This window comes from Leptonychotes weddellii, chromosome 12 (assembly GCF_054177405.1).
Source record: "Leptonychotes weddellii isolate Sample4059 chromosome 12, ASM5417740v2, whole genome shotgun sequence".
In the NCBI taxonomy this organism is placed as follows: domain Eukaryota; kingdom Metazoa; phylum Chordata; class Mammalia; order Carnivora; family Phocidae; genus Leptonychotes; species Leptonychotes weddellii.
Window position 1 is genome coordinate 25,890,967 of NC_138380.1, and position 23,825 is coordinate 25,914,791.

Sequence of the window (23,825 nt, forward strand, 5' to 3'; positions counted from 1 at the left end):
GCAGCCCCCCTACATCACTGTTGTCCTCATTTCACTGTGGCTCTGATCCCCCAGACCACGAGAAGGTGCTCTCCTCACCTCACTTAGCATCTGACACTCTGCCCAGGCCAGTGGTCCTTTGTGGGTGCCTGGGGTCCGGCACCTGGCTCGGGGCCATATTGCCCACTTCGCTGCCACGGGCATTTGTTTTGCTTGGCTTCTCCTGATGGCTTCAAGACAGAAATATTCAGGAAGAAATCACATGGAAGGGAAATGAAGGAAAGAAAAGAGGAAGAGCTCCAGATCTTTGCCCATGCACTTAAATATTGGGATATGTGTGCATATACCTATAATCATTTTTCTTCTTATTTTTCTAGATAAATGAGATCATGTTAAATGTGTCAATATGAAGTGTTTATTGTCTCTAAGAAATAATGTCTCTGAGATCACTCCACAGAGTTCTGCCACATTTTTTAAAGTGACTGCATGGTATTCCACAAGAAGAATCTACTATAACTTGTTTTACAAATACACACACACGCACATAGTATGGTCACCCACTCTTCTATTCTTGGACACTTTGACTGACTCCAGTTTTCCTCATTGAAACCCAAGCTTCACTTAACATCTTTCCACACCTATATTTTAATCTCACTATAGAAATCTCATCACATTAAAAGAGTGACAAATTTTAGAGAAACTATAATGCAGTAATAACTTCTTTGACATAAGGCTTCTGGTAGGCTGCTCAAGCTTGAAATAACAAGCAAAATGTCCAAATCTTTTTTGATAAAAACGAAACTCTTCTTTTATCTGGTATGATTTGAGGGGCACAAAAAGGCTCACTGACCAAAATTATCCCCTTCACAAACTGACACATTGTTTGAAATTCTCATGAAATTATTCTTGTAAGGATTCCACCTATAAAGGTAATCTGAAGCAGAAACATCTTCCCTGAAAGTGTTTCCATGAACACTTGAGTTCCTACTAACGTAACAGAGTGGAGTCCATCAGCCAGTAAAACAGAATTTGAGAACAAGTACTGGGGGATGAAGTTGTCATGGGCAGAGTGAGCCACACATGAGATTTTATTTTATTTTTTTAAAGATTTATTTATTTATTTTGGGGGGCGGGAGGGGCAGAGGGGCAAAATCCTCAAGCAGACTCCCAGCTGAACATGGAGCCCAAGCCAGGGCTCGATCTCATGACCCTGAGATCATGACTTGAGCAGAAACCAAGAGTCGGACACTTAATCACCTGAGCCACCCAGGAACCCCACACACTTTAGACTTTGGATGAAAGTTTGACCAATGAAAGAGCAGACCTCTAGCAAATTCCTGAGAATGAGGTGCAGCCTGAAGGGCGGGTCCTTGGAAATAGGGCACTCAGGGGACTAGAGGGAGCTGGATGTGGGATGGCTGGGGCCTGGAGGAGGTTGCAGGGAAGAGTAGTGCCCAAGGAGCCTTTCAGGACTTGCTTTAAGTCAAAGTGCACCTGCTTCATGTTTGTCTTCAGGAATGGAGAAAAATGACCCGTTCGAAAATTGAGATGTCACCAAAAGTTGCACTTCGTTTTCACTGGTTAACTATAATTAGTTATTTTTGTAAATGATCTTTCTTCCATTTTAACCATTTTGCTACATAAAAATAAGATACCATGAATTAAAAAAAAACCTCACAAATATAACTGATTAACCATAAAATATAATTACAACCCAGCATTCTCCAGCACGGTTACTTGAATGAAAACCTTCCATTATCAGTTTTGTTAGTGCAGGTGTAAGCACTCTTTAGAAACATTAGGGCTGTGCCAATGTGAATATATTACATAGGAAATTGTGATAAGTCATATTTAACAAGTACTGTGATATAATTCTGTTGAGGTTTAAAGGTAATACAGGATTTTTAATTAAATGAAATTATGCCCTTGGCAAGTCACTTTTGTGAAGTAACTCTAAATATGTTTAAAAATAAATCCTCCATTAAAAAATGATTTATTTAAATTTTATCTCTTTTGTTTACAAGGATAAGTGTATAAAAAAATGCCACTCGAGGGACACCCGGGTGGCTCAGTTGGTTGAGCATCCGACTCTTTTTTTTTTTTGAGATTTTATTTATTTATTTGACAGAGGGAGAGAGACAGCGAGAGAGGAAATACAAGCAGGGGGAGTGGGAGAGAGAGAAGCAGGCTTCCTGCTGAGGAGGGAGCCTGATGCGGGGCTGGATCCCAGGATCCAGAGATTGGGGTTAGCAATGACAGACATCTAAAAAACAGAATGAGGTTTAAGCAGGTTAGACTGGGTTCTTCACAATCAAAGTGAGGGAATCAGGTGTTCTTAGTAGGCTGGTAACAGACTTTTATGGGATTAGAACTCACACCACCCCCTTTTAGGGATGTGTTGCTCTCCCTGGGCCCCCTCTGCACCCGTCCTCCCCCCCCCCAACACTGTCCCAGGAGGGACAAAGCCAGGATACATCCAGAGAGCTGGTAAGTGGCAAGTGAGAATGGTTGTGGTGGTATTGAGGATTGAGGCTGCAGGCTGAGGGTTTCTGAACCCTTCAAGGATAATGTCATCTGCCCCTTTAGCCTTATCAGTGATCCCATGACTCCCAAAGTTAATTTGAGATGTAAAGATAGAACTGGCCCCTAAAATCTTGGGGACAGCACCATTTCTAAAAGAGGCGGTGTGACCAAGAACCTGGGCACTAAGAGGACACAAATCCTGTAACAGAGATATGGATATGGCTGGTTACAGAACTAGGATATGTTTAGTAATTTTTCATGAGTTCCTAACATTGACCTAACTATACATAACTATACATCCTAACATTACAAGGCATGGCTTAATTGGGAATTTTCATATAACCTTGGAGGCATGTTATGAATCTTTCCAAGCCCAGAGGAAGAAGTGAATCAAGGAAATTAAAAAAAAAAAAAAAAAGAATTTGTAAAACTTTCAACTTTGAAAATTACAAAAAAATAATATTTACTTAAAATAAGATAATATATTGGACCTTAGAAATTTTGTAGTTGTTTATTTACTTGTAATAATGGTTTCAAGTTCTATAATTTTGGAATATCTCCAGAGGCTAAAAGACTAAAATGACTGTACTCAGCATTCATGAATAGGATAGCATCCTTACGCAGTACAGTTTAACAAGTCACCATGAGTCATTTCCTTTACCTGCAAATATTTGCATTTAGTCATTCAGTTTCTTGTCACCAGATAGGAAATGCTTGATTAAAATGTGTTGAATGAACGAATGAATGAAATTATTACCCACCAAGTGCAGGCTCTATCATCCACTGTAAGATTGTCAAACAAGTTCTGTGCTAGAATAAAGAGATCTGGCAGATGTTCCCCCCCTCCCAATTTCTACAGACAACTATTAAAATTTTCAAAAATATTCCCCAGGGTCAGAGACTAAATTCCAAGAAAAATAGCGGCCTGTGATGGAAAATGTAATTCATAAGTATAAGCTGTAAAGTAATTTATCCTATGGAGTTAACATTAGTGCCTTGAAAAGTGACAGCTACATGAGTGACTTAACTCTGAACAGCTGTTTTAAAAAAAAAATGAATAACCTTTACTAAAAAGAAGTTCAGAAATATTTCCATCCTACTTTAAAAGTTTTGAAGGTAGCACTAATTTATATTACCAACAGCCAAAAAAACGAGGAGGAAATCATTATTAATAAGAGAGTTCAGGGGGGCTAGAACACTGGAATTTGGAAACAAGAAAAGAAAAAAGAAGGAAGGATGGAGGAACTGATAATATTGTTATCACCAGGACCCAGGCGCTTTGGGAGCCAGGTCAATAAAAAATGATTTTAAAAAGGTTATGAAAAAGAATGTTCCTTGGAAATTGCTAGAGATAAATGTGTCTAGAATAATTCCAGGTAAAGAAAGCTTGCAGCCAGACTCACTAGTAAGGGATTCCCCATGGACCTTCGTAGGGAAAGAGGCCCCTTGTCTAGATGAGCAAAGTAATGGAAGCTGTATTAGCAATTGTTCAATACCTCACCTCTTTGCTGATACAGAGAGCAGGTTTTGAAAATAGCACTACTGTATAACATTATTATATACTGAATGGAAACCATAACATTCTTTTGTATCAATGTATCACAGCTGGAAAACTAAAACATTTTCACAGACATTAATTTATTCAAGTATATGCTTTCTCTTTTTGACACATCATTCATTCACTCCACATATTAAAGCACTATAAGGAGAGACTAAGGTAGATTCTGGATACTGCAAAATGAGATTTCCCAAACCAGCGGCAGCAGGATCACCTGAGAATTTGCTAGATATTAAATTTGAAGCCTCTGCCTCAGAGTTGCTGAATCAGAAATCCTGGAAGTCAGACCCAGCAATCTTATTTTAGTAAGCTCTCCAGGTAATTCTGATGCACACTAAAGTTTAGAAACCACTGTTCTAGGTTATAGACCATCTACATTTAATGTTCTCTTTACTCTTCACCATTGCAATGGCTCCTTTGGTAATTTCATTTTCAAAAAAGGAGCAAAATGTAAAAGTTTAGAAGCACTCCAATTAAGAAAATAGAATTCCTTACTAATCCAGTATTTTATTTTTTTAAGTGTTATTTAAATGTAAAGCACTTTCTTTCTTTTTTTTTTTTTTAAAGATTTTATTTATTTATTTGACAGAGAAAAACACAGCGAGAGAGGGAACACAAACGGGGAGTGGGAGAGGGAGAAGCAGACTCCCTGCCGAGCAGGGAGCCCGATGCGGGACTCGATCCAGGGACTTCAGGATCATGACCTGAGCCGAAGGCAGTCGCTTAACCAACTGAGCCACCCAGGCGCCCATATGTAAAGCACTTTCACACAGATTGTTACAGAAGTTATTTTTATTTGAAGTATGTTCATATACTGTGAGCAAACATGCACTAAAGAACTACCTGTGATAACTTGGCATTAATCTTCACACTATGACATAATTTTTCAATGATAATCTATAACGTACAATCTAAGGTATATGAATTTTCAACATGTCTTGTAATCTATCCTAATATAGTCCAAATATGGTCAAAAAACTTGCATATATCTGGTAAAGTTTAACATTTATCTGGCCAACAGCTGCTTGCTGTTTAATTGCCTAACATTAGGAAATTGGAAAGTGGTGTGATTATCTACTTAAGGCCAAATATTAATTAGGATCAAATAAATATAGTTCCTTAGATCTCTGTGGTATCTAATCTATATAACCATCTTGCAGTGATAACTCATAAATGATTAAACAAAGGCCAGATACATTAGAGGAATTTGCACCATATGCCAGAACTTAATTGTCTACTCAATTTACTTTTAAAAATGTTGATGGCATAAAAACACATCAGTAGGGCTTAGATTTTATTTTAAGTCAAGCCTTCTTTCTTATGCTTAAACATGAAGAAGCAATCACCATAAATGGAAGGAGTAGAAGACTTATTATAATTTTCTGAAACATGTACATTTTCGGGGGTAAAAGACCATACTTAAAAGTCATAGAACATTCTTCTCTAATCTCCTCTGAAGCCACATAAACATATCCCAAACTGGGATGTGTTCTTTTTTCATTATCTCCACAGAAATTAGAGATGTAATTATTCTGCTAAAAGGAAACAATAGAGGCTGTTCTCTAAAGATGAACTGAACTGTTCTCCTTTCAAGAGAATGAGCTCTTTCATGTCAATAGAGACTCACTTAGAAAATGGTGCACTGGGGTGGGGAATCCTTTGATCTACAGGTCAGCAACACTGTCGATCAATTGGGAGAAGAATTTGAGCTCTTGGGGTGGGCGACTGCTCTGAAGCATATTTGGAGGGCATATCAAGGCTACAGGTTACCTGCATAATTGTTCTGACTTTAAAAAAAAACTATACTTTCTGGTAAATGATGTAGAAAATGTGATAGAGCAGGCAGGGATTCAGACAGTCAACTATGAGAAATTGATTCTCACTGAACTGGAATAATGATCCAGACTGTGAAATGAATGCGAAGTGAATACACTGTGCCATAACAGAGAAGAAAATCAAGTTGTGTGATCCTTTAAGTGCCCTCAGTGGAATCCTGGCTAGGTGCCGTCCAGGGGAAACGCAAATGTACAATGATATGACCATTTTTCTAAGAGAATATCATCTATTTCCACATGAATTATAATTTATCTACCCTTTAAGGATACAGATGACTAATATAGTATTTCTGACATTACTGATAATTTAAAGAAGATAAAGTAAAGAAGTTCACCTGCTATGGTCATGTAGATATAAGACCCTTAGATACATAAACCATTAGACATTTACAGAGTGAGGAAATATGAAGAAGACTTTCTATAGTGCAAACCAACTTGTTAATCCCCATAGAATAAAAATTAATTCAAATAGATTTATGTTATATTAAATAGACATTTAAGCTCTCTTTTCTCCAGCTCTATTATAAAACAAACACGTGTTTGGTGTAGACAAGCTAGAAGATATGGACGAGCAAAGATGAAATAAAAGGCACCCACTTTTCAGGAATGGCTGCTCTTCATACATTCCTTGAAAAGACACATGCATAAAACAAAAAGAGACTATATCAAACACAGTGGCTCTGGAACCAACATTTTTTTTATATCTACACAAAAGTTCAAAAATCTAACAGCGTTATGCTATGTTATCAGCCATATCCCTGAAACAAAGGAATGAGATGTGCCCATAGGATTCTCAGGAAAGAGCACTGGGAATCAAGACCGAGCATCAAGTTTCAAGTCTTCTGCTCACTTTGTGATTCTGGGCAAGTGACTTCATTTCTCTGTTTCTACACTTGTAAAATGCTAACACTGTCTTCTCAGCTCTGTTCATTCATGCCATAAACACTGACTGCCCATGTTCCTATGTCAGGTACCCAAGAGGAGGGCACAGGGATAGTTCGTGAAAGTGAGGGATCTGCACTTGCCTGGGGGCAAGAGGAATCAGGAAGGCTTCCGTTCCTGAAGGAGATTATAGAGGTTTGGTATTCAGGCAAAACAGTGAAGAGCAATTAGAATCAAAGGCTGGTATAGCAACAGGCAAAGGGTAAGGAAATCACGGGGGATGGATGTGTGGGCTGGAACCAGATCAGGAGAGTCACTATATGCTACACTAAAGAGTCCATTTTTCATTTGGTAGGTGATGGGGAGCAACAGAAGGGATTTAAAAAGGAGAGTAATATCATCACAACTGTACTTCAGAAAGGTAACAGTGTGATGGATATAAACCTAGTATAAAATAAGTTTCTGAATACTGCAGAAGATTTGTCTGACTTTCGTACCTTTATTGAGCCCTTTGTATGTACCAGGCACGGTTCTAAGTGTTTTGTATATACTAACTCATTTAATCACTGCTGTGCCTTTTGAGGTGGGTACTATTATTATTTCTTTTTACAGATAGGGAAACTGACAGGAGGGAAAATCTAGAGTCCAGATTTGAAGCCAAGCATTTAGACAGTCCAGCCCCAGAGTGTGTCCTTCATAAGACACACTAGCAAAAGAATCCCCACTGAAACCTGCTTCCTTAGAATCTGCCCAGTTCCATAATCTTTAGCTCACTGAGAACTCCCTGTGGAGTCCTGTGATGATGTTGATTAGTCCTGTCTACTTGAAATCCCCACTTGGATCCTGAAAAACCTCCCCTTCCTCATACCCATCTCTTTTATTCTCTCTCACTAGTTCCTCTTCTTTGGTTTATTAACTAAAATGTTAAATGTAAAATCCTGCCTAATATCCTTTCATACAAATAGGTCAATAACTAAAAATTTAAGTCATTGTCAGTCAAAATATGGTGTAAATTTTATTACCCAGAATTTTGGATAGGACAAGGATACCAGCTAAATCAGAACTGAGAATTTTGTCTCATCACATCCCTAGTTTTCTGTCTAAAGGCAGGAAGAATTTTACACATTTCTCACTCACCTACAGGTTAGCAAAGCTGCCCCCTTTACCTGGAATAATTTTTCACCCATGTTAGCTTAGCTCCCACTTATGCTTTATCTCAATTTAAAATACCTTTCTTTGGGAAGCTGTCCCTGAACCTCTTAAGCTATGTAGGAGTCCCTAGACCTTGTGTCACCACAATCTACCACCAGGCATTTATCATCCTTTGTAACCCTTGTTGTTGGCATGCTTGTGATTGTTTTCATTCTTCACTGCATCCCCATAGCCTGGCACAGTGTCTGGCTCATGTTATAATCCCAGTGTTGGATAATTAAACAAACTGATCTCAAAACTTGAACTTTTCCTTTATTGAAGAATATATAGTCACATTCAGGTAGGAGGCAAGCCAGGGAAGTGATAAGAAACTGACTCCTTCACATTCTAACACAGACTAACTGAACCTAAAAATCTTCTCAAGGACATGGAGGGCACAATATCCATAATGTAACTCATCTTCAAGAACAAACTTCTGGGGTTTTGAAAATGAAAAACTACATGTTACCTATAAAAAATTGCTGGAAGCAGCTCTTACTTCCTAGGGGTGCTCATGAAATATGAGAGGTCGGAAACCACACCTGTAAAAAAGCCAGTTTAGAGATAATCTAGTTTGGCATATGCCAACTTTTTGGATTGGCTCTGACGCTGATTCTGGGTGGCTCTGCTTATTGCTTCTATTTCCAGGTGGCAGATGGCCTCAAAGTACAGCATTTCCTGTTTTCCAATTTGTTAAGACTTATGGCTACTTCTCATATACTAGAACTTTCTCTGAGCTCACACCACAATATTTATTTTTTGTGTATCCCTATTTGTTGTAAGAAAGATTTGGGTTGGTTCCCTAAAATTATGTTATTATTAGTCACAATTCCTCCCAGGTAAAATAAATTCTGTGTCCCAGTGAGACTGAATAAAGTTGGATAAAAACTACCTTTTATTGGGCACCTACTTGTGAGGTCTGCTTTAGGCACGGAGGTACACTGAAGAAAATAAAGCTTTGCTCTAGTCGGAGTCTGGTTCTCTGTTTCTCCCACCCTTAGTTACTTAGACTTGGTTATAATATTAGAAAGATATTCACTAACTATTATTAAGATAAAAGCAGATCACAGAGCAGTACATATAGTAAGAGGTCATACAATGTCAGAGAGGATCATTAGGAAGGACAAACAGATATTAAATATTAGAGACAGTTCTCCTTGTTGAATATCAGGAAGAGACTTCTCCCCCTCCTTTTCTTAGAGCATTTACTTTAGAAAATTATCACTGTAAGAAGTACTTTAGCTTCTCCTTGAAATATATATAAATCCTTTTGAAAACTTGATAGGTCTTTTGTCAGCTTTATGATCCAGGAATGTCTTTCTCAAGGACTGGGGAGCCATCTCTGATGAAGTACAAATGCTGAGGAAGATAACACTCCAATCTCCTAGTTTCTGTGGAAAGTAGGAGTCTAATTTTGGTGGGCGCCTTGTTCCAAATCGCAAAGCTACCTCCTATCATAAAGATACGAGGTTTGCTTTTCCTCCTGAGAAAGCCAATAAACTAACACATGTGGCCGCTCCAATTACCAGGTAAAATTAGGATGAACTATGTGTGACCAAAGTTGCTGTCAAGTCTCTACTTGAATAGTCATTGTTTATCTTGAAAACATGTATATAATGGGTTGTATCTGGTTGGCTATATAAGGAGGTGAGATGCCTTTTTGTTTCTGCAGTCTCTTAGTGGACTGTCTTAATGTGTATCACATTGTGGTTTAATGCTTATTCAATAATAAAACTGTTTTCTTTCTCTCCTATCTTCAAAAAGAACATTTGTGGGTTAGGGGATTTTGTTTTTAATTATATTTCCCTAACAGAAGACATTAATAGCAGTTATCTCTGAAGGATGAAATTCCAGCTACCTATCTATCTAAAATATATATTTATCTAATGTATATTAGCATCCATCTGGTCCACCTTCCCTCAGTTATCAGACACTGCTTTGAACCCTAACTCTAAATAGGTTTCGAGTTCCCTTCCCTTTCCCTGGAATCCTAGGCTTATACAGTTTGAGGAATGAATCTGAGCAGTTGTTCAATGTGTCCAGAATATTCTGTGGTAGTTAAGAAGCTCCTTGCAGTCTACAAGAGTTCGCAGGCTGGCATGTCAGAAGCCACAGAGGACTTCTAAGGGTCTCCGCATTCCAGCCAGGAAAAATGCCAGCTCTGGCCCAGTCCAGGGATCTCTGACTTGAACAAATCTCACTTCCTGATTAAAATAGAAACTTGGTATTCATAGGTAGCAGGATGGAGAGATAGCCGTATAGATATATTCCAAGGAAAAAGGAAATAAAATCAATGAATCTTAAACATATCTGAATATATTTCAGGGTCATTTTTGTAATTCTGTGCTTCAGTCATAAAAATATAGGTCATGTAATAAAAAAATCCTTCTGCATTTAAGAAATGAATCACTTACATATTTTTCATCTTTGAAAATCCTTGGTTTAAAGAGTCAAAATTACCATACAGAAAAAAATAAGAAACTAAGTAAGCCTTGAAGTTTGCCTTTACTGAGTCATAAAATAAGAGGGTGATATAGGTCAACTTAAAATAATTGCAACGGTATTTTGCCTAAAAGTTGAAAACATTTAAATGAACTTTGTGTGACAACACAAGCTGTAGCCTAATCTTGGATTTTTTTTTTCAGTAACCATGTAATATTCTCTTTTACTTTTCTTTTGCTGAAAGATATATTTCATGGACTAGAGCACTCCAGAGTAGAGAACACAGAGTGAGGTAAAAGAAGTCCAGAAAAGAGAAGGAAGGCTAACAATACATCCAGACACACACCCAGAAGTCTGCACATAGACAGGAGAAACAGCCAGATTTTCTCATCCTGAGCTGCTAGATTACGTCCAATCCATTCAAGACTCTACTAGATGCTGTCAGCAGAGGCAGTTATGAGTCTGCACCAGAGAATCTATGCAATTGCAACTTTACTTGCTGGGGAATTCTCAACCATATCCCTGAAACAAAGGAATGAGATGTGCCCATCTCATAGTATAGTATACAGTTTTATTATTAGACAAATTTAGCAATGATTATTTAATTGTGATCCTTCTGCAGCTATGTCTATTTTTTTTCAATCCTATGAAGTGAGAGTTGCATATAAATAAATTTTGAATTTTAGATCATTTAACTGAACTCTATTCAATTTTTGCAGCGAAGAACGCTCTACTTACCACATTTAGCATAGGGAAAGTTTGCCCGGAATATAAAATATTCATTAAACTTCTAAAAATATACAGATGATAGGAAATATCTGTCTATAATACGCATTCAAGCCAGTCAACTCCTAAATCCTCTTGTGAGATTATCAGATACACCCTATATTCTTTAATCTGTTTAGGCTCAAATTAAGACACTGTTAGGCTCAAATTAAGACACTCAAATCATTATCACTTGGATTTGTAGTAAACTTGCTCAAAGAGATTTCCTCTGACAATGTGAAACACGTATTTGATCTACGTACAAGGACATTAAGCCCTCCATGTAGTCCAATGTCCTTCGCTTTTTACTGGTAAGAAAACCGAACTACACTACAGATCTGTCTGTATGTTAGTGATGTCCAGAAAGCCTGCTGTGAAGTGCATCCCATGCTCTAGTTTGAGGTCTGTGACACCCCCTCACCTCCACGCAACTAAGCAGAGACCCTACATTCAGCCTGCTGAAAACACAGTACTGTGGTTCTTGTCCAGCTACCTTGCCCTTCTTAGTAAAACTAATCTAAGTACATTGAAAACATTGGTTTTGACCAACTTGTACAAAAAATTAGCACAATCTAAACAGTATACAGTAAGATGTGAAAGTCTCCCGGCTCTAATGGCCTTCCATAGTCCCATTCCTCAGGGGTCACCAGTGCCAACAGGTTGGTGTGTCTCTTTCCAGTCCTTCTATGTTTGTATAAATACATAATTTTTTTACAGAAGTGATATAATGCCATGCATAGAGTTCTGGAACTTGCTTTTTCATTCCTAAGTTAGAAACGAGACATGAACAGTCGTCTGTTTAATATAAGAGAAAAATATAATATGTTAAAAAGATATTTCAGATTCTAGAAGTAAAGAAAGGCCTGGACAAGCCAGAAATCAGTCATTACTCGACACGGATTCAAATTCTCCTTCGAGTTTAGCCTACTTTCTTCTAGGTTAAGAGAAGTAAAACACTAAACCTAACTACATCCAAAAGAAAATGCCAAACATCTAACCACAATTATACACCACCTTATATTATGGGTCTTTTGTTTTCCATAAGTAGTATCTTCTAGTCTATATATTTCTTGGAATGGAAATACTATTTAGACAGAATATTCTATTTAAGGAAACAGAATAAATTCAGTATTTAAAGCCTCTTTCACTTTGGTATATTCAGCCCAGCATCTAATAGTGACTCTTGTGTGTCCTTTCTTGCTTTTATCCAATGCAACTCTTCAGCTAAAGCTTTAAAGGTGTCTAGGTTTAAAAACACTTGAGATATATCAATATAAAATTTTTAATTTCAAGTTGCTTTAAAGTATGAAGGAAAGGAAACAACAGAATATTTTTTCAAGTCCAAGAAATAAAGACTATATTTCAATAGTGACTACTTCTAGGACGAAGTGGCAAAAGTCCATCCATTTCTAATGATCATGTTGCTTGAAGTTACAAAGGTCTAACAACACAAACAGAAGGCAAATGTGTTGTCTTTGAGTATGGCTGACAGAAAACATTCCCTTAGTTTCAGATGTGCAACACAGTGATTCGACAGCTGTGTACATTACACTATGCTCACCACAAGTGTAGCTACCATCCACCACCATATAATGCTATTACAAACCATTGACTCTATTCCCTATGCTGTACCTTTTATCCCTGTGACTTCTTCATCCATACCTGGAGGCCTGTATCTCCCACTCCCCTTCCCCCATTTCGCCAGTCCTCTGGAAACCATCAGTTTGTTCACAAACAGAAGGAAAATTTTAACATCTCATATAATTGTGGGCTATGTGTTCATGATCTCAAAAAAAAAGAAAAAAGAAAAACCAAATGACTCATTTTTTTTTCCCACTGAACTGTCTTTTTTTAGGCATTGTCATAGAAAATTTAAGGTTAATAGGAAGAAGGAAATTCATTTTCTGAAATCCTTAAATTAAATGCAGTTACTATGGAAAGAACTAGATTTTAGTGCTGACATTCCCAGGTTTATAATTCACGCTTTTATAGCAGTGTGACAAACAAACCTTGCTCACCTTCCTATAATAACTTTAAAAATGGGATTGTCAACTCGTATTTACCAACCCTGTCATTTCCCAGCATAATTACAGCATACGTCCCAAACAGAAAAGTTGTTTTTAACCTATGTTAAAAAAACACAACTGTGGGGCGCCTGGGTGGCTCAGTCGTTAAGCGTCTGCCTTTGGCTCAGGTCATGATCCCAGGGTCCTGGGATCGAGCCCCACCGGGCTCCCTGCTTGGCAAGAGCCTACTTCTCTCGCTCCCACTCCCCCTGCTTGTGTTCCCTCTCTCACTGTCCCTATGTCAAATAAATAAAACCTTTAAAAAAAAAAAAAACACAACTGAACGAGTAATACCTTCTCCTTCCCCTCCAGCCTCTGTTTCTCCACCCCTCCGATAGCCAGCAAGGATCTGCATGGTTTCTTCACATAATTGTATAGCCCTTCACAAACAACCTTAGCCGTAATGATTCCATTTCAATAACGCTGGCTATTTGCTGTATATTTTTAAATGGCTGATGATAAAGTCATGGGCTCTCTTACAGACAGAGGTTATGATTTTCTTAGTAATTGTTATTCATAATATTCTATATGTACAAACATTCAAGGGCAAGTCCTTCCTTCTGAGATTGCAGCTAATCTGACAAATTTAAGTGATGACAATACTGGAAGGAACAGAAACACAGAGCTCAACAAGATAAGCTGTTACGAACAAAATTCGGACTAAGATGTGGTCAAAACCAACTTACTTGGGCCTTTCATAAAATTACTTAAATTTAAGAATCTTAAAACTAGGGTGCCTGGGTGGCTCAGTCAGTTAAGTGTCTGCCTTCGGCTTAGGTCATGACCCTGGGGTCTTGGGATTGAGCCCTGCATCGGGCTCCCTGCTCAACGGGGAGTCTGCTGCTCGCTCTCCCTCTACCCCTCCCCTGCTGCTCATGCTCTCTCAGGCTCTCTCTCTCTCTCAAATAAATAAATAAAACCTTCAAAATAAATAAATAAAATTTTTAAAAAAGAATCTTAAAACTAACTTATCCTGCAATTTATACAGTTATATGGTTTTATATGTATAAAATATACAAACATAATATAATAAAAACTGGCCTGAAAGGAATATATCTTTTTTCTTTAAGTGAATACCCCTGGAATGAATAGTGATTTTTATTCTTTTTTTTGTGCTTGAATGTACTTTCTAAATTTTCCACAGTGAATATTTACTATTTTTTTTTCTTTTTTTAAGTAGCCTCCTTGCCCAGCATGGGGCTTGAACTCACAACCCTGAGATCAAGACCTGAGCAGAAATCAAGAGTTGGACACTGAACCAACTGAGCCACCCAGGTGCCCCAATATTACTATTTTTAAAGCAAGAATAAAAAAAGAAAGAAAAGAAATGCATGCCTATCTACTAAATCCATTGTGCTGCTACCCTTCATCTGTAAAATAAAGTCCAAGTTGGCTAGGCTTGTGTTAAAGCTCTTGGAATCTGGTCACACATCTTACCAGCCCAATCTTATTTCTAATGAACACCCAACTCTGTTTCAGATGGTCACCAGGCCTGTCATGGGCCATGTAGATTTGCCTCAGGTTCTTCTCATCAGGCCTAAAGCTTCTCCTCTCCTCTAGCATTTCTGATCATAACTCCTGATTGTAGCCATTTTAGGCCAACTTCAGAGATTCATGATGCTCTAAACCAAGTCTGGCAATCATACAAAAATCATTTTGGGCCCTGATTCCAATTAATTCAGCAAAATAATTTAGAAGGAAGCCCTGCTGAGGGCAAGAATCTCATCAATATTTGTTAAATGAATGAACACAATCACTACTGTGATCATAACAGGATTGGCAAGGAACATTTATTGAGAGCTTTGTATTTATAAGAAAGCACTGTGTCCAAACTTCACTGATCTCATGTAATGCTCTAAACAATCCTCCATTTCACAGATGAAAAAATTGAGCCTCAGGTAGGTTATGTATATTTCCCAGGGAGGTATAGCCAGTGTTGACTTGGGATTCAAATCCAGCTGTGTGTGATACCAGTATGCTCTACACTATCAAATTTGCTAATGGAAGGTCTACTAGAAATCATTTTGCCTATAATATATTTTTTTTAAATTAATCTGAATATCCATGAAGCTAAGTAAAAATGATGTGTTGAATTACCAAGTTTTCTTTTACATATAAAAATAGATACAAAAACAATAAAATTTTCTGTTGAATCTCAATACATAATGAAATGTTTACCTGTATAGGACCAGCCAATCTCTTCAACGAGTTTTCTTTGTTGTCTGTAGTATCCATAAGCCCAATCTACAACCAAGAAAAATCAATTGATCAATGTGTAGAAAAATATATGTGTCCAAATTAAAAATTTATCAGATGCCCAAATCATTCATACCACAGATGGTCCTCAATTACTCCTTCCCATGTCACCTTCCCGATGACTCCTCTCAATGCCAAACACCATCATTATAGTCTCTGTCATTCCTGTTCTCATAGTTAGTATAAATTTTAGGGGGCACATTTAAAAAATGCTGAAGTTCAGGTAGGGACAAAGCAAATATTCTGGGTAAAGCAGGAGCAGCCTAGAGGGGTTCATCCCAAAGAAAAATGGGTCAGAAAGAATAATTTGTCTTATCTTTAAATTTTTCTTAACAACATTCCCTAAGTCAAGTATCTGAGATCCTGTTGATTAGAGATACTTTTAGGTTTATAAACAAAGTTTGATCCATCAATGCATCTGGGATACCCAGATGTTTTCAAAATTTGTTTCCTTCTGCCAAAAAGTGAAATTAGCCACCTTAAGGAAATGAGAATTTAAGTGTGTAAATGTTGGGTGGGAGAAAGGCTATGTTAAACCATGTAGGTGACTTTGTCTCTTAGAGGAACCTAGATGCCCAAGTGAGGTAATATAGTGGGGAGGTTAGACATCATAAAAGTGGATGCCTCATGACCCCAAGAGAGTGATTCTAGAACATGGGGCAAAATAGAAAGGAAAATGGATGGAAGCCAAAGTCTCACTCTGCATGATTCAAAATTTTGCCAGGAGCCACACCTGCACTCAAGAAATTGGGACGTGATAATTCATCCTTCTTTCTGTGCCATTGCCTGTTAATCCCAGGCTGTACTAACATTAGCACTCCATTTCCATTTCAGCTACACTGTGGGCAAAATAAATATTTGTGAGCTAGGCTTAAAACCTGATCAGTGTTGGGCGCCTGGGTGGCTCAGTTGGTTAAGCGACTGCCTTTGGCTCAGGTCATGATCCTGGAGTCCCGGGATCGAGTCCCACATCGGGCTCCCTGCTCAGCAGGGAGTCTGCTTCTCCCTCTGACCCTCCTCCCTCTCATGCTCTCTGTCTCTCATTCTCTCTCTCTCAAATAAATAAAATCTTAAAAAAAAAAAAAGCCTGATCACTGTTGACAAAACATTCTGTAGAAAAGGTTGCAGAATAGCTAGTTTACAAATAAATATGTGGGACATTACTTATTCATAAATGGAGTTTCTGTCAATATAGGTTTCATTTGAATACAAGGATTTTAAACTAGATCATACCATACCTATACTTAAATATAGGTATGATCTTTCTCATCATTTGGGAAAATAACTATTTCTTCTTATTCTTGCTACACAGTTGTTTTCTCTTTATTGACAATTCTCAATGTCAGGAATGCAAATATCTAAGGACACTGCAGAAATTATTTTCCTTTCATCTGTGTTATATACTCTCTAATTAGCACAGCATGATAATAAATAACTGCTAAACTATTCCATAAAAGCTAAAAAGCAGATCTGCTATCGGAAATACATATTCTGAAACTGATCATTCAAAACCAAAACTTACTTTCAAGAAAGAAGGTTTTTCTTTTTGTTGTAAAACTTTGATTGTTCATAAATATAGGTAAATATTCTATTGTCCGTATAGCACATTACAGCACATTTTTATTTTTATAACAGCTTTATTGAAATACAATTTACACATCATACAACTCACCCATTAGTGTATACAATTTAATGGTTTTCAGTATGTTCACAGACTTATGCAATCATCACCACAATTTTATTTTATTTTTTTAAAGATTTTATTTATTTATTTGACAGAGAGAGAGAGACAGAGTACGAGCAGGGGGAGTGGCAGGCAGAGGGAGAGGGAGAAGCAGGCTCTCCGCTGAGCAGGGAGCCCGACGTGGAGCTCGATCCCAGGACCCTGGGATCATGACCCAAGCTGAAGGCAGACACTTAACAACTGAGCCACCCAAGCGCCCCATCACCACAATTTTAGAACATCTTCATCACCTCCATAAGAAATTCCACAACCTTTGGCTGCCTCAAGGCACCCCCAATCCCACCCCCATGTCCCACTGGTCTAGACAACCACTATCTACTTTGTTTCTACAGATTTGGATATTCTAGACATTTCATATAAACAGGATCACACAATATAGCCTTTTGTGACTGGCTTCTTAAATTTAGCACAATTCATGTTTTCAAGGTTCATCCATGTTGTAGCATATATCAGTACTTCATTCTTTTGGATTGCCTAATAGTACTTCATTGTATGGTAACCAAGATGGTCTTAACGTTTCTTTCAGCTTGATTAAACTTTGGAAAGGCTTCTTCCTGACTCTAGGCCCTCTGGTCCCCCCCTTTCTCAGAGCATTTGGTTTAGGAAACTTGTAATTGTAAATTCCTTCTCTGCCCCTTTGAGATATAAATCTTTTTTTAATAGCCACATGCCAGTTTTACAACCAGGAATGCACTACTCAAGGACATGGGAACCATATCTTTGAAGGGAAATAGGACCCTTATCTCCCAGTTTCTGTGAAAGGGTAGGAGTTTAATTTTGGTGGTGTGCCTTGCTCCAAGTTGCAAAAACTACTTCCTGTCATGAAGATACGAGTTTATCTTTCCTTTGGATAAAGCCAATTAGCAAACAAATGGCCTATAACCTCCTGCTAATGTCATGCATTACTGTTCCACTGGGGCTCAACATCAACCCTTAAAAAAACTTACCCCTCTACTTCATCAAAGTTGAGTTCTGACTTGGTTCTGGCTTCTCTCCTCATTGCAACAACCCTGAATAAAGTCTCCCTTGCTTGTTTAACTTTTTCCAGTGAGTTTTTTGTTTTGACAATGGATATACCACATTTTATTTGTCCATTCATCAACTGATGGATACTTGGGTTGTTTCTTCTTTTTGGCTATTATGAATAACACTATTAATATTCAAGCCTATGTTTGTTTTTCTACTTAAAAAATAATAGTAGGTTCATAATTTATTTTTCAAATACAGTTGTCACATAAAATGGTAATCATTTAAGGTCAAATTCTGGGAGCAAGTGTTTCTTCATGATCAAGAAAAATACAATTAGATATTAGAAAGGGCCTCAAAGGTCATTTGAGTGAGACTTTAACAGTCTACAAAAATATAATTCCTATGGGGCACCTGGGTGGCTCAGATGGTTAAACGACTGCCTTCGGCTCAGGTCATGATCCCAGGGTACTGGGATCGAGCCCCACATCGGGCTCCTGGCTCAGCAGGGAGCCTGCTTCTCCCTCTCCCTCTGCCTCTCTCCCTGCTCATGCTCTCTCTCTCTTGCTCTGTATCTCTGTGTCTCAAATGAATAAATAAAATCTTAAAAAATATATATATATATAATTCCTAGAAATAAGGTAATTTATGCAGCCAAAATGTAAATGGGTTTGTATGGTAGTAAGTGGCAAAATGGAAGCAATAAGGCATGGCTCCTGCCTTCCCCAATATCAAGGACCCCTAACAACCTTGACCTATTGGTTACTCTCTTAAGGAGCTTTGCCTGAGGAACCCTTATAACATGTATGCTTTCAAGAAAAACAAGGTAAAACAAAACAATACGGTGGCCTAGAATTTAACCAGAAGAAATTATTTGAACAAATAAATTATAAAGAATTGATTGTACGTTTTTTGACCTGGCTGTCAGTTGAAATTTTCCTCTGAAATTTTGCACTGGTCAGAAGGAAAATATGTATTGTCATTTATCATATGTTTTAAATATAAATATTTTTTAAAAGTAAGACATTTTGTCATATAAATGCATTTTGAAGATTTCAGAAGATCAAAACCTACATTTAACAAGTAATCCATTGAAATAAATAAAAAGTAAGCTCTTTTAATGATTCAGTCTAAAAGATGACAGCAAAATATCAGCAGATTTTAGCTTTCCTTGTAGGGCTTTATCACTACACAATGAGCATTTGTCCTTGGTTTTTAATTACTTACATTAAGAAAGCTTTATTCAATACAGGATTCCCAGGTGTTGGTAGCGCTCTTCAATTCCTTTATGTATTGTTCCCTTAATTGTTACTTCAAACAATCCGTTACACATTCATATGCTAATTACATAGTCCTTGGGCGTGAGAGAGTACCCCACTTTTAAAATTCTACTTAGAGGTCTGATAGATGAGATGTGATAGCTTCAATGAACAAGAAAAAAGAAGCTAGGTTCACTTTTTTTTGTTGTATTATATACTTTGAAAACCAGTAAATCCTATATAAAATGAATCTATCAAAGTGCTTACACGTTTTTAAATCAATTAAAATAATGAAATATAGAATGTTTTTTGTGGCTTCTGTGAATTTAAGTTTCTTTCACTTTTATGTTTTGTTTCTTTCAATTTAAAAGTATTTGCCAGGTCTGTTTTGGCATGAGTGTTTTGTAGTGAAAAAACTAAGGAAGAAGTTTCAGGAATGAATTGTACGTGCAAAGTACAGGCAAATATACATTATTAAATTTTTTAAGGCTACTCTAAAATTTGTCCTGAAAAAATATTCTTCATGAAATGGCCTTTTGACCTGCTACCAAAATTAGGAGAAATCTCAGGCACCCTTAAATGTTCCTGTTTCAACATATTCCATCTTGTACCTACCTTAAGCACCTACAGATATGCAAATATGTATGTATGTGTGTGTGTGTGTGTGTCCTTTATTTTTCCTTACATTCAGATGATGGAAATCAAAGTCTACCACATAGAAGATAATAGATTAACCTAGCTTTTTCTTTTCTTTTCTCTTTTTACTCAAGTTCTTTTTAAAACAACAACAACAAAAAATCTGGATGCTCACTTCCTACTAAAAATATCATTATAAATATTTTGAGTTATAGGGGCTGCTAGCTGGCTCAGCCAGTGAAGCACGTGACTCTTGATCTCAAGGTTGTGTGTTAAAGTCCCTTGTTGGACCTGGAGCCTCCCTAAAATTTAACAAAAATAAAAAAATAAAAAAAGTTTGAATTATAAAAATATCTGATTTTTCCCTAAAGTCTCTGCTTCATGTTGATTAATAATTTCACCTGCATCCTACTCTATAATCCAGCAACAGTACTCTGACAACACACACACACACACACACACATACACACACATTTTAATGCTATAAAGTGGCCAAACATGACAGCGAGAAGAAATAGACTGGTCCTCCGAAAAAGAAACTTCTGGTAGGAAATAATCACAGAAAATATTTGAAGATGAGGACTTAAAACTAGATTTCTCAAGGTGGACTTTCCTGGCGTAAATGATACTTGCATATTTCACCAAAGAACTACAGAGGAGGAGAAAAGGATGTTAGCTGATGATAGAAATCTGGAAAGGCAGAGGAGAAGGAACAGAATTAGAGATGAATTTTTAAAGCCCTTGAATAACACTTTGGCAGTGAGAGACTTGGGGAGAAGGACAGAAATATTCCAGGTAGAGGAAAAGCATGTGCACCAACAAGTGGCAAATTGTGGAACCAAAGGTTTGAGAGACCACTTGGGCTCTGGTGTAGGGTCTGCATATAGGTCACCAGGGACTTCTTGGTGACAGCTCACCAAGATACAAGGGTGACATCAATTTTCACACTTTCTGTCCTCATCCTCCTGTCGCCTCTTACCTAGATTTCTTTTGAAAAAGGAAAGGAGATAGTCTGCTGAATTGACCAAAAAGTCATGTGTCTATTTCATATTTAAGTATATTTTCAAAATGTTAAGGAAGAGTATTAAATAAATAAGTAAAGGTATGTAATTGAAGTGAAAGAGGTGGGGGTGGGTGGGTGAAGAAAGGTAAGTGGTTGCTGACCACTTGGGAGAAGGGCTTGGAAAGCCCTAGAGTCTAGTCCTCTAGACTAGACTAGTCCTAGACTAGTCCATCAGAGCAGTGATCATCCACTAAATTGTTCGGCACCAGACATGCCCAAGACTGAGGTGGCAGGGATGAAAGAGGCTGACAGTATGGCAGTCATAACTGTCTCTTATTGAAAATAAAGCCATAAGAGACCTCTCTCAGAGAACAAAAGATAAAATCAGAAATAGGTGTTCCTTTAAGAAGAGAATCAGCTTTTGATTGAAGAACACCTGTGAACACATTACCTGGCCACTGGAGGTTCTTTATTTCTGTAGATACTATGTTGCAAATGTCTCCTTGGGTTTGATAGGAGAGCTAAGTTTAGGATCCAAGTGGTCTCACCCAAAACCTTGTTTGGCAAACTGAGGCAAACTTTCCAAGTACAATTACATCTGCGCATGCATATACTATCATACATGGCAGATTTTTCTTCTATGGATTTTCCTGTCATTGAATGTTAAGAATTAGCTTGCTGTCAAACTGTGTGTGTGTGTGTTTTTAAAGATTTTATTCATTTAATTGACAGAGAGAGAGACAGCGAGAGAGGGAACACAAGCAGGGGGAGTGGGAGAGGGAGAAGCAGGCTTCCCGCCGAGCAGGGAGCCCGACGCGGGGCTCGATCCCAGGACCCCGGGATCATGACCCGAGCCGAAGGCAGACGCTTAACGACTGAGCCACCCAGGCACCCCTCAAACTGTGTTTTAATAGAGCCTGTCTTTACCTAACTGGAATATAAACTTTTCCCTGGTATATATGCAAAAATACTTGTGAAACATAATTTAGTTGATTATGGCAATTCAGAGAATAGGCTCGTTTAGGATACAGTTACAGTTCAAGCATATTTACTGTTAATCACTTCAGATACAATCGAACGGCCTAAAAACATACTGCTTTTAGAAACAGATGCATATAATTTCCCCCAAGTTGTTTTCTAATTTCTGCTGCTTTCTAGTGTTAGAAGAAGAGTTTTATGGGTTTTCTCCCCCCCCGCAAAGGATTAAAAATAAAAGTACTTTTTACAGTCTCAAAACTTTAATTGTAACTTATTGCCAAAGATGATGGCACACGAAATCATATTGTTAAAGACAGGGAATTCTGGAAAGAGATGAGTTTCTAGAGTCCAAGCAACCTCTTTATTTAAGGATAAGGTTAAAGAGATGAAAAAAGTAGATAGTTGAGGCACTGTATGAACAAAAACAAAGTCGAAAGAAAAATTATCAAAACAGATGGAAATATTGAGCATATGGGTGATGTAAGAAAGCAAAAGGAGCCATTTCTTCCATATGCTTGTTTTAATACTCAGGCATCCAATTATATACATATTTCTCATAGGACTAAGGAAGAGCTTGGAGGCGAGCAATTAGGTTTTTGTTGTCCCTTAACACTGAGGATGGTGTATGCTTTCACAGCGAGGATTTGTAAGTTGACAAGATGTCTACCAAACCTATTCAAAACTTTTCAATGGAAGATCAAAATTTTCACAGGCTTATCTTGGAAAAGCAGCTAGTGTTTTCTCTTATACTTAGATATATATCTGTATTTGACCTGATGTGATTTGTCTATATTTCTAAATTGAGATGTTTTCTGTTGAAAACATTTTAATAATTTTGATCTTTATCACATGAGCAATGCCTCTTTCAGATAAATTAGAAAAACAAGCAAAAATAGTTTTAAAAACCATCTATAATCCTGTCTCCTAAAGATAACCATTCTTTACCATTTTTTACATGTGTATGTTTTTCTAGATGTTCAATATGCATGTATAGAAAATTTACACTTTACATACATTAAATTACACTATTTGGTGACCCACATTTTCTACATAATGATAAATCGTTGATATCTTCTCAAGTTAATAAATATGGTTTCACACAGCTTCATAACAGTTCATTTAAAGAATTCTCTGCTTTTAGATATTAAAATAAAAAGTTGATTTAACTTGAGAAAATTTATTCCTTAGGCTTAAATGGTATGAGGAAGGAAAGCTCCCATTAAGCTAGTGTGAGCTTTATGTAGAAAATAAAGTCTGTAGGAGATTAAGCACCACAATCTCCCCCTGTCAACCTTCTTTTACAACACTAAGAAAACACTAAAATGGCACGAACTCATTGCTATAGCATGATAGTGAATTTATTCCACCATAAGAGAAAACCCAATTGTTGACAAAATAGTAATAATGGCCGCAGAGATAGAAATAACAACATGTGTAAAAACAACTACTGGAAGAAGAGCTAAAAGTAATATTAAGAGTGGGAAGAGAACCAAATCTGTATAAGAAAAAGCAGATGAAAGTGGGTAGAAAACATGGAATTCATCAAATTACAAAAATAATGTGCCATTATATTTGTTATGTATTATTATGTTATTATACTGTTATATTATTATCCATACAATAATAGTGTGCTATTATTTACCGATCTAACTAACGTTTCTGTTGTAAAGTCTTATGTCCTTGCACTTTCCCTGAAATCAGGAGCGCAACAAGGATGTCTGTTCTGTAGCTCTATGATTAGG

The 23,825-nt window shown here is 37.3% G+C and overlaps 1 protein-coding gene across 4 annotated transcripts in view; it reads right to left on the minus strand.

The window, feature by feature from the left end:
• The window catches only part of PTPRZ1 (protein tyrosine phosphatase receptor type Z1), a 167,683-nt gene that overhangs the window by 99,994 nt on the left and 43,864 nt on the right, over window positions 1-23,825 (minus strand). For all 4 annotated transcript variants that reach the window (XM_081800181.1, XM_081800180.1, XM_081800183.1 and 1 more), the window contains exon 2: window positions 15,420-15,485. In XM_081800181.1, the coding sequence (XP_081656307.1) occupies window positions 15,420-15,485 (66 nt within the window). The remainder of the gene's footprint in view (window positions 1-15,419; window positions 15,486-23,825) is intronic.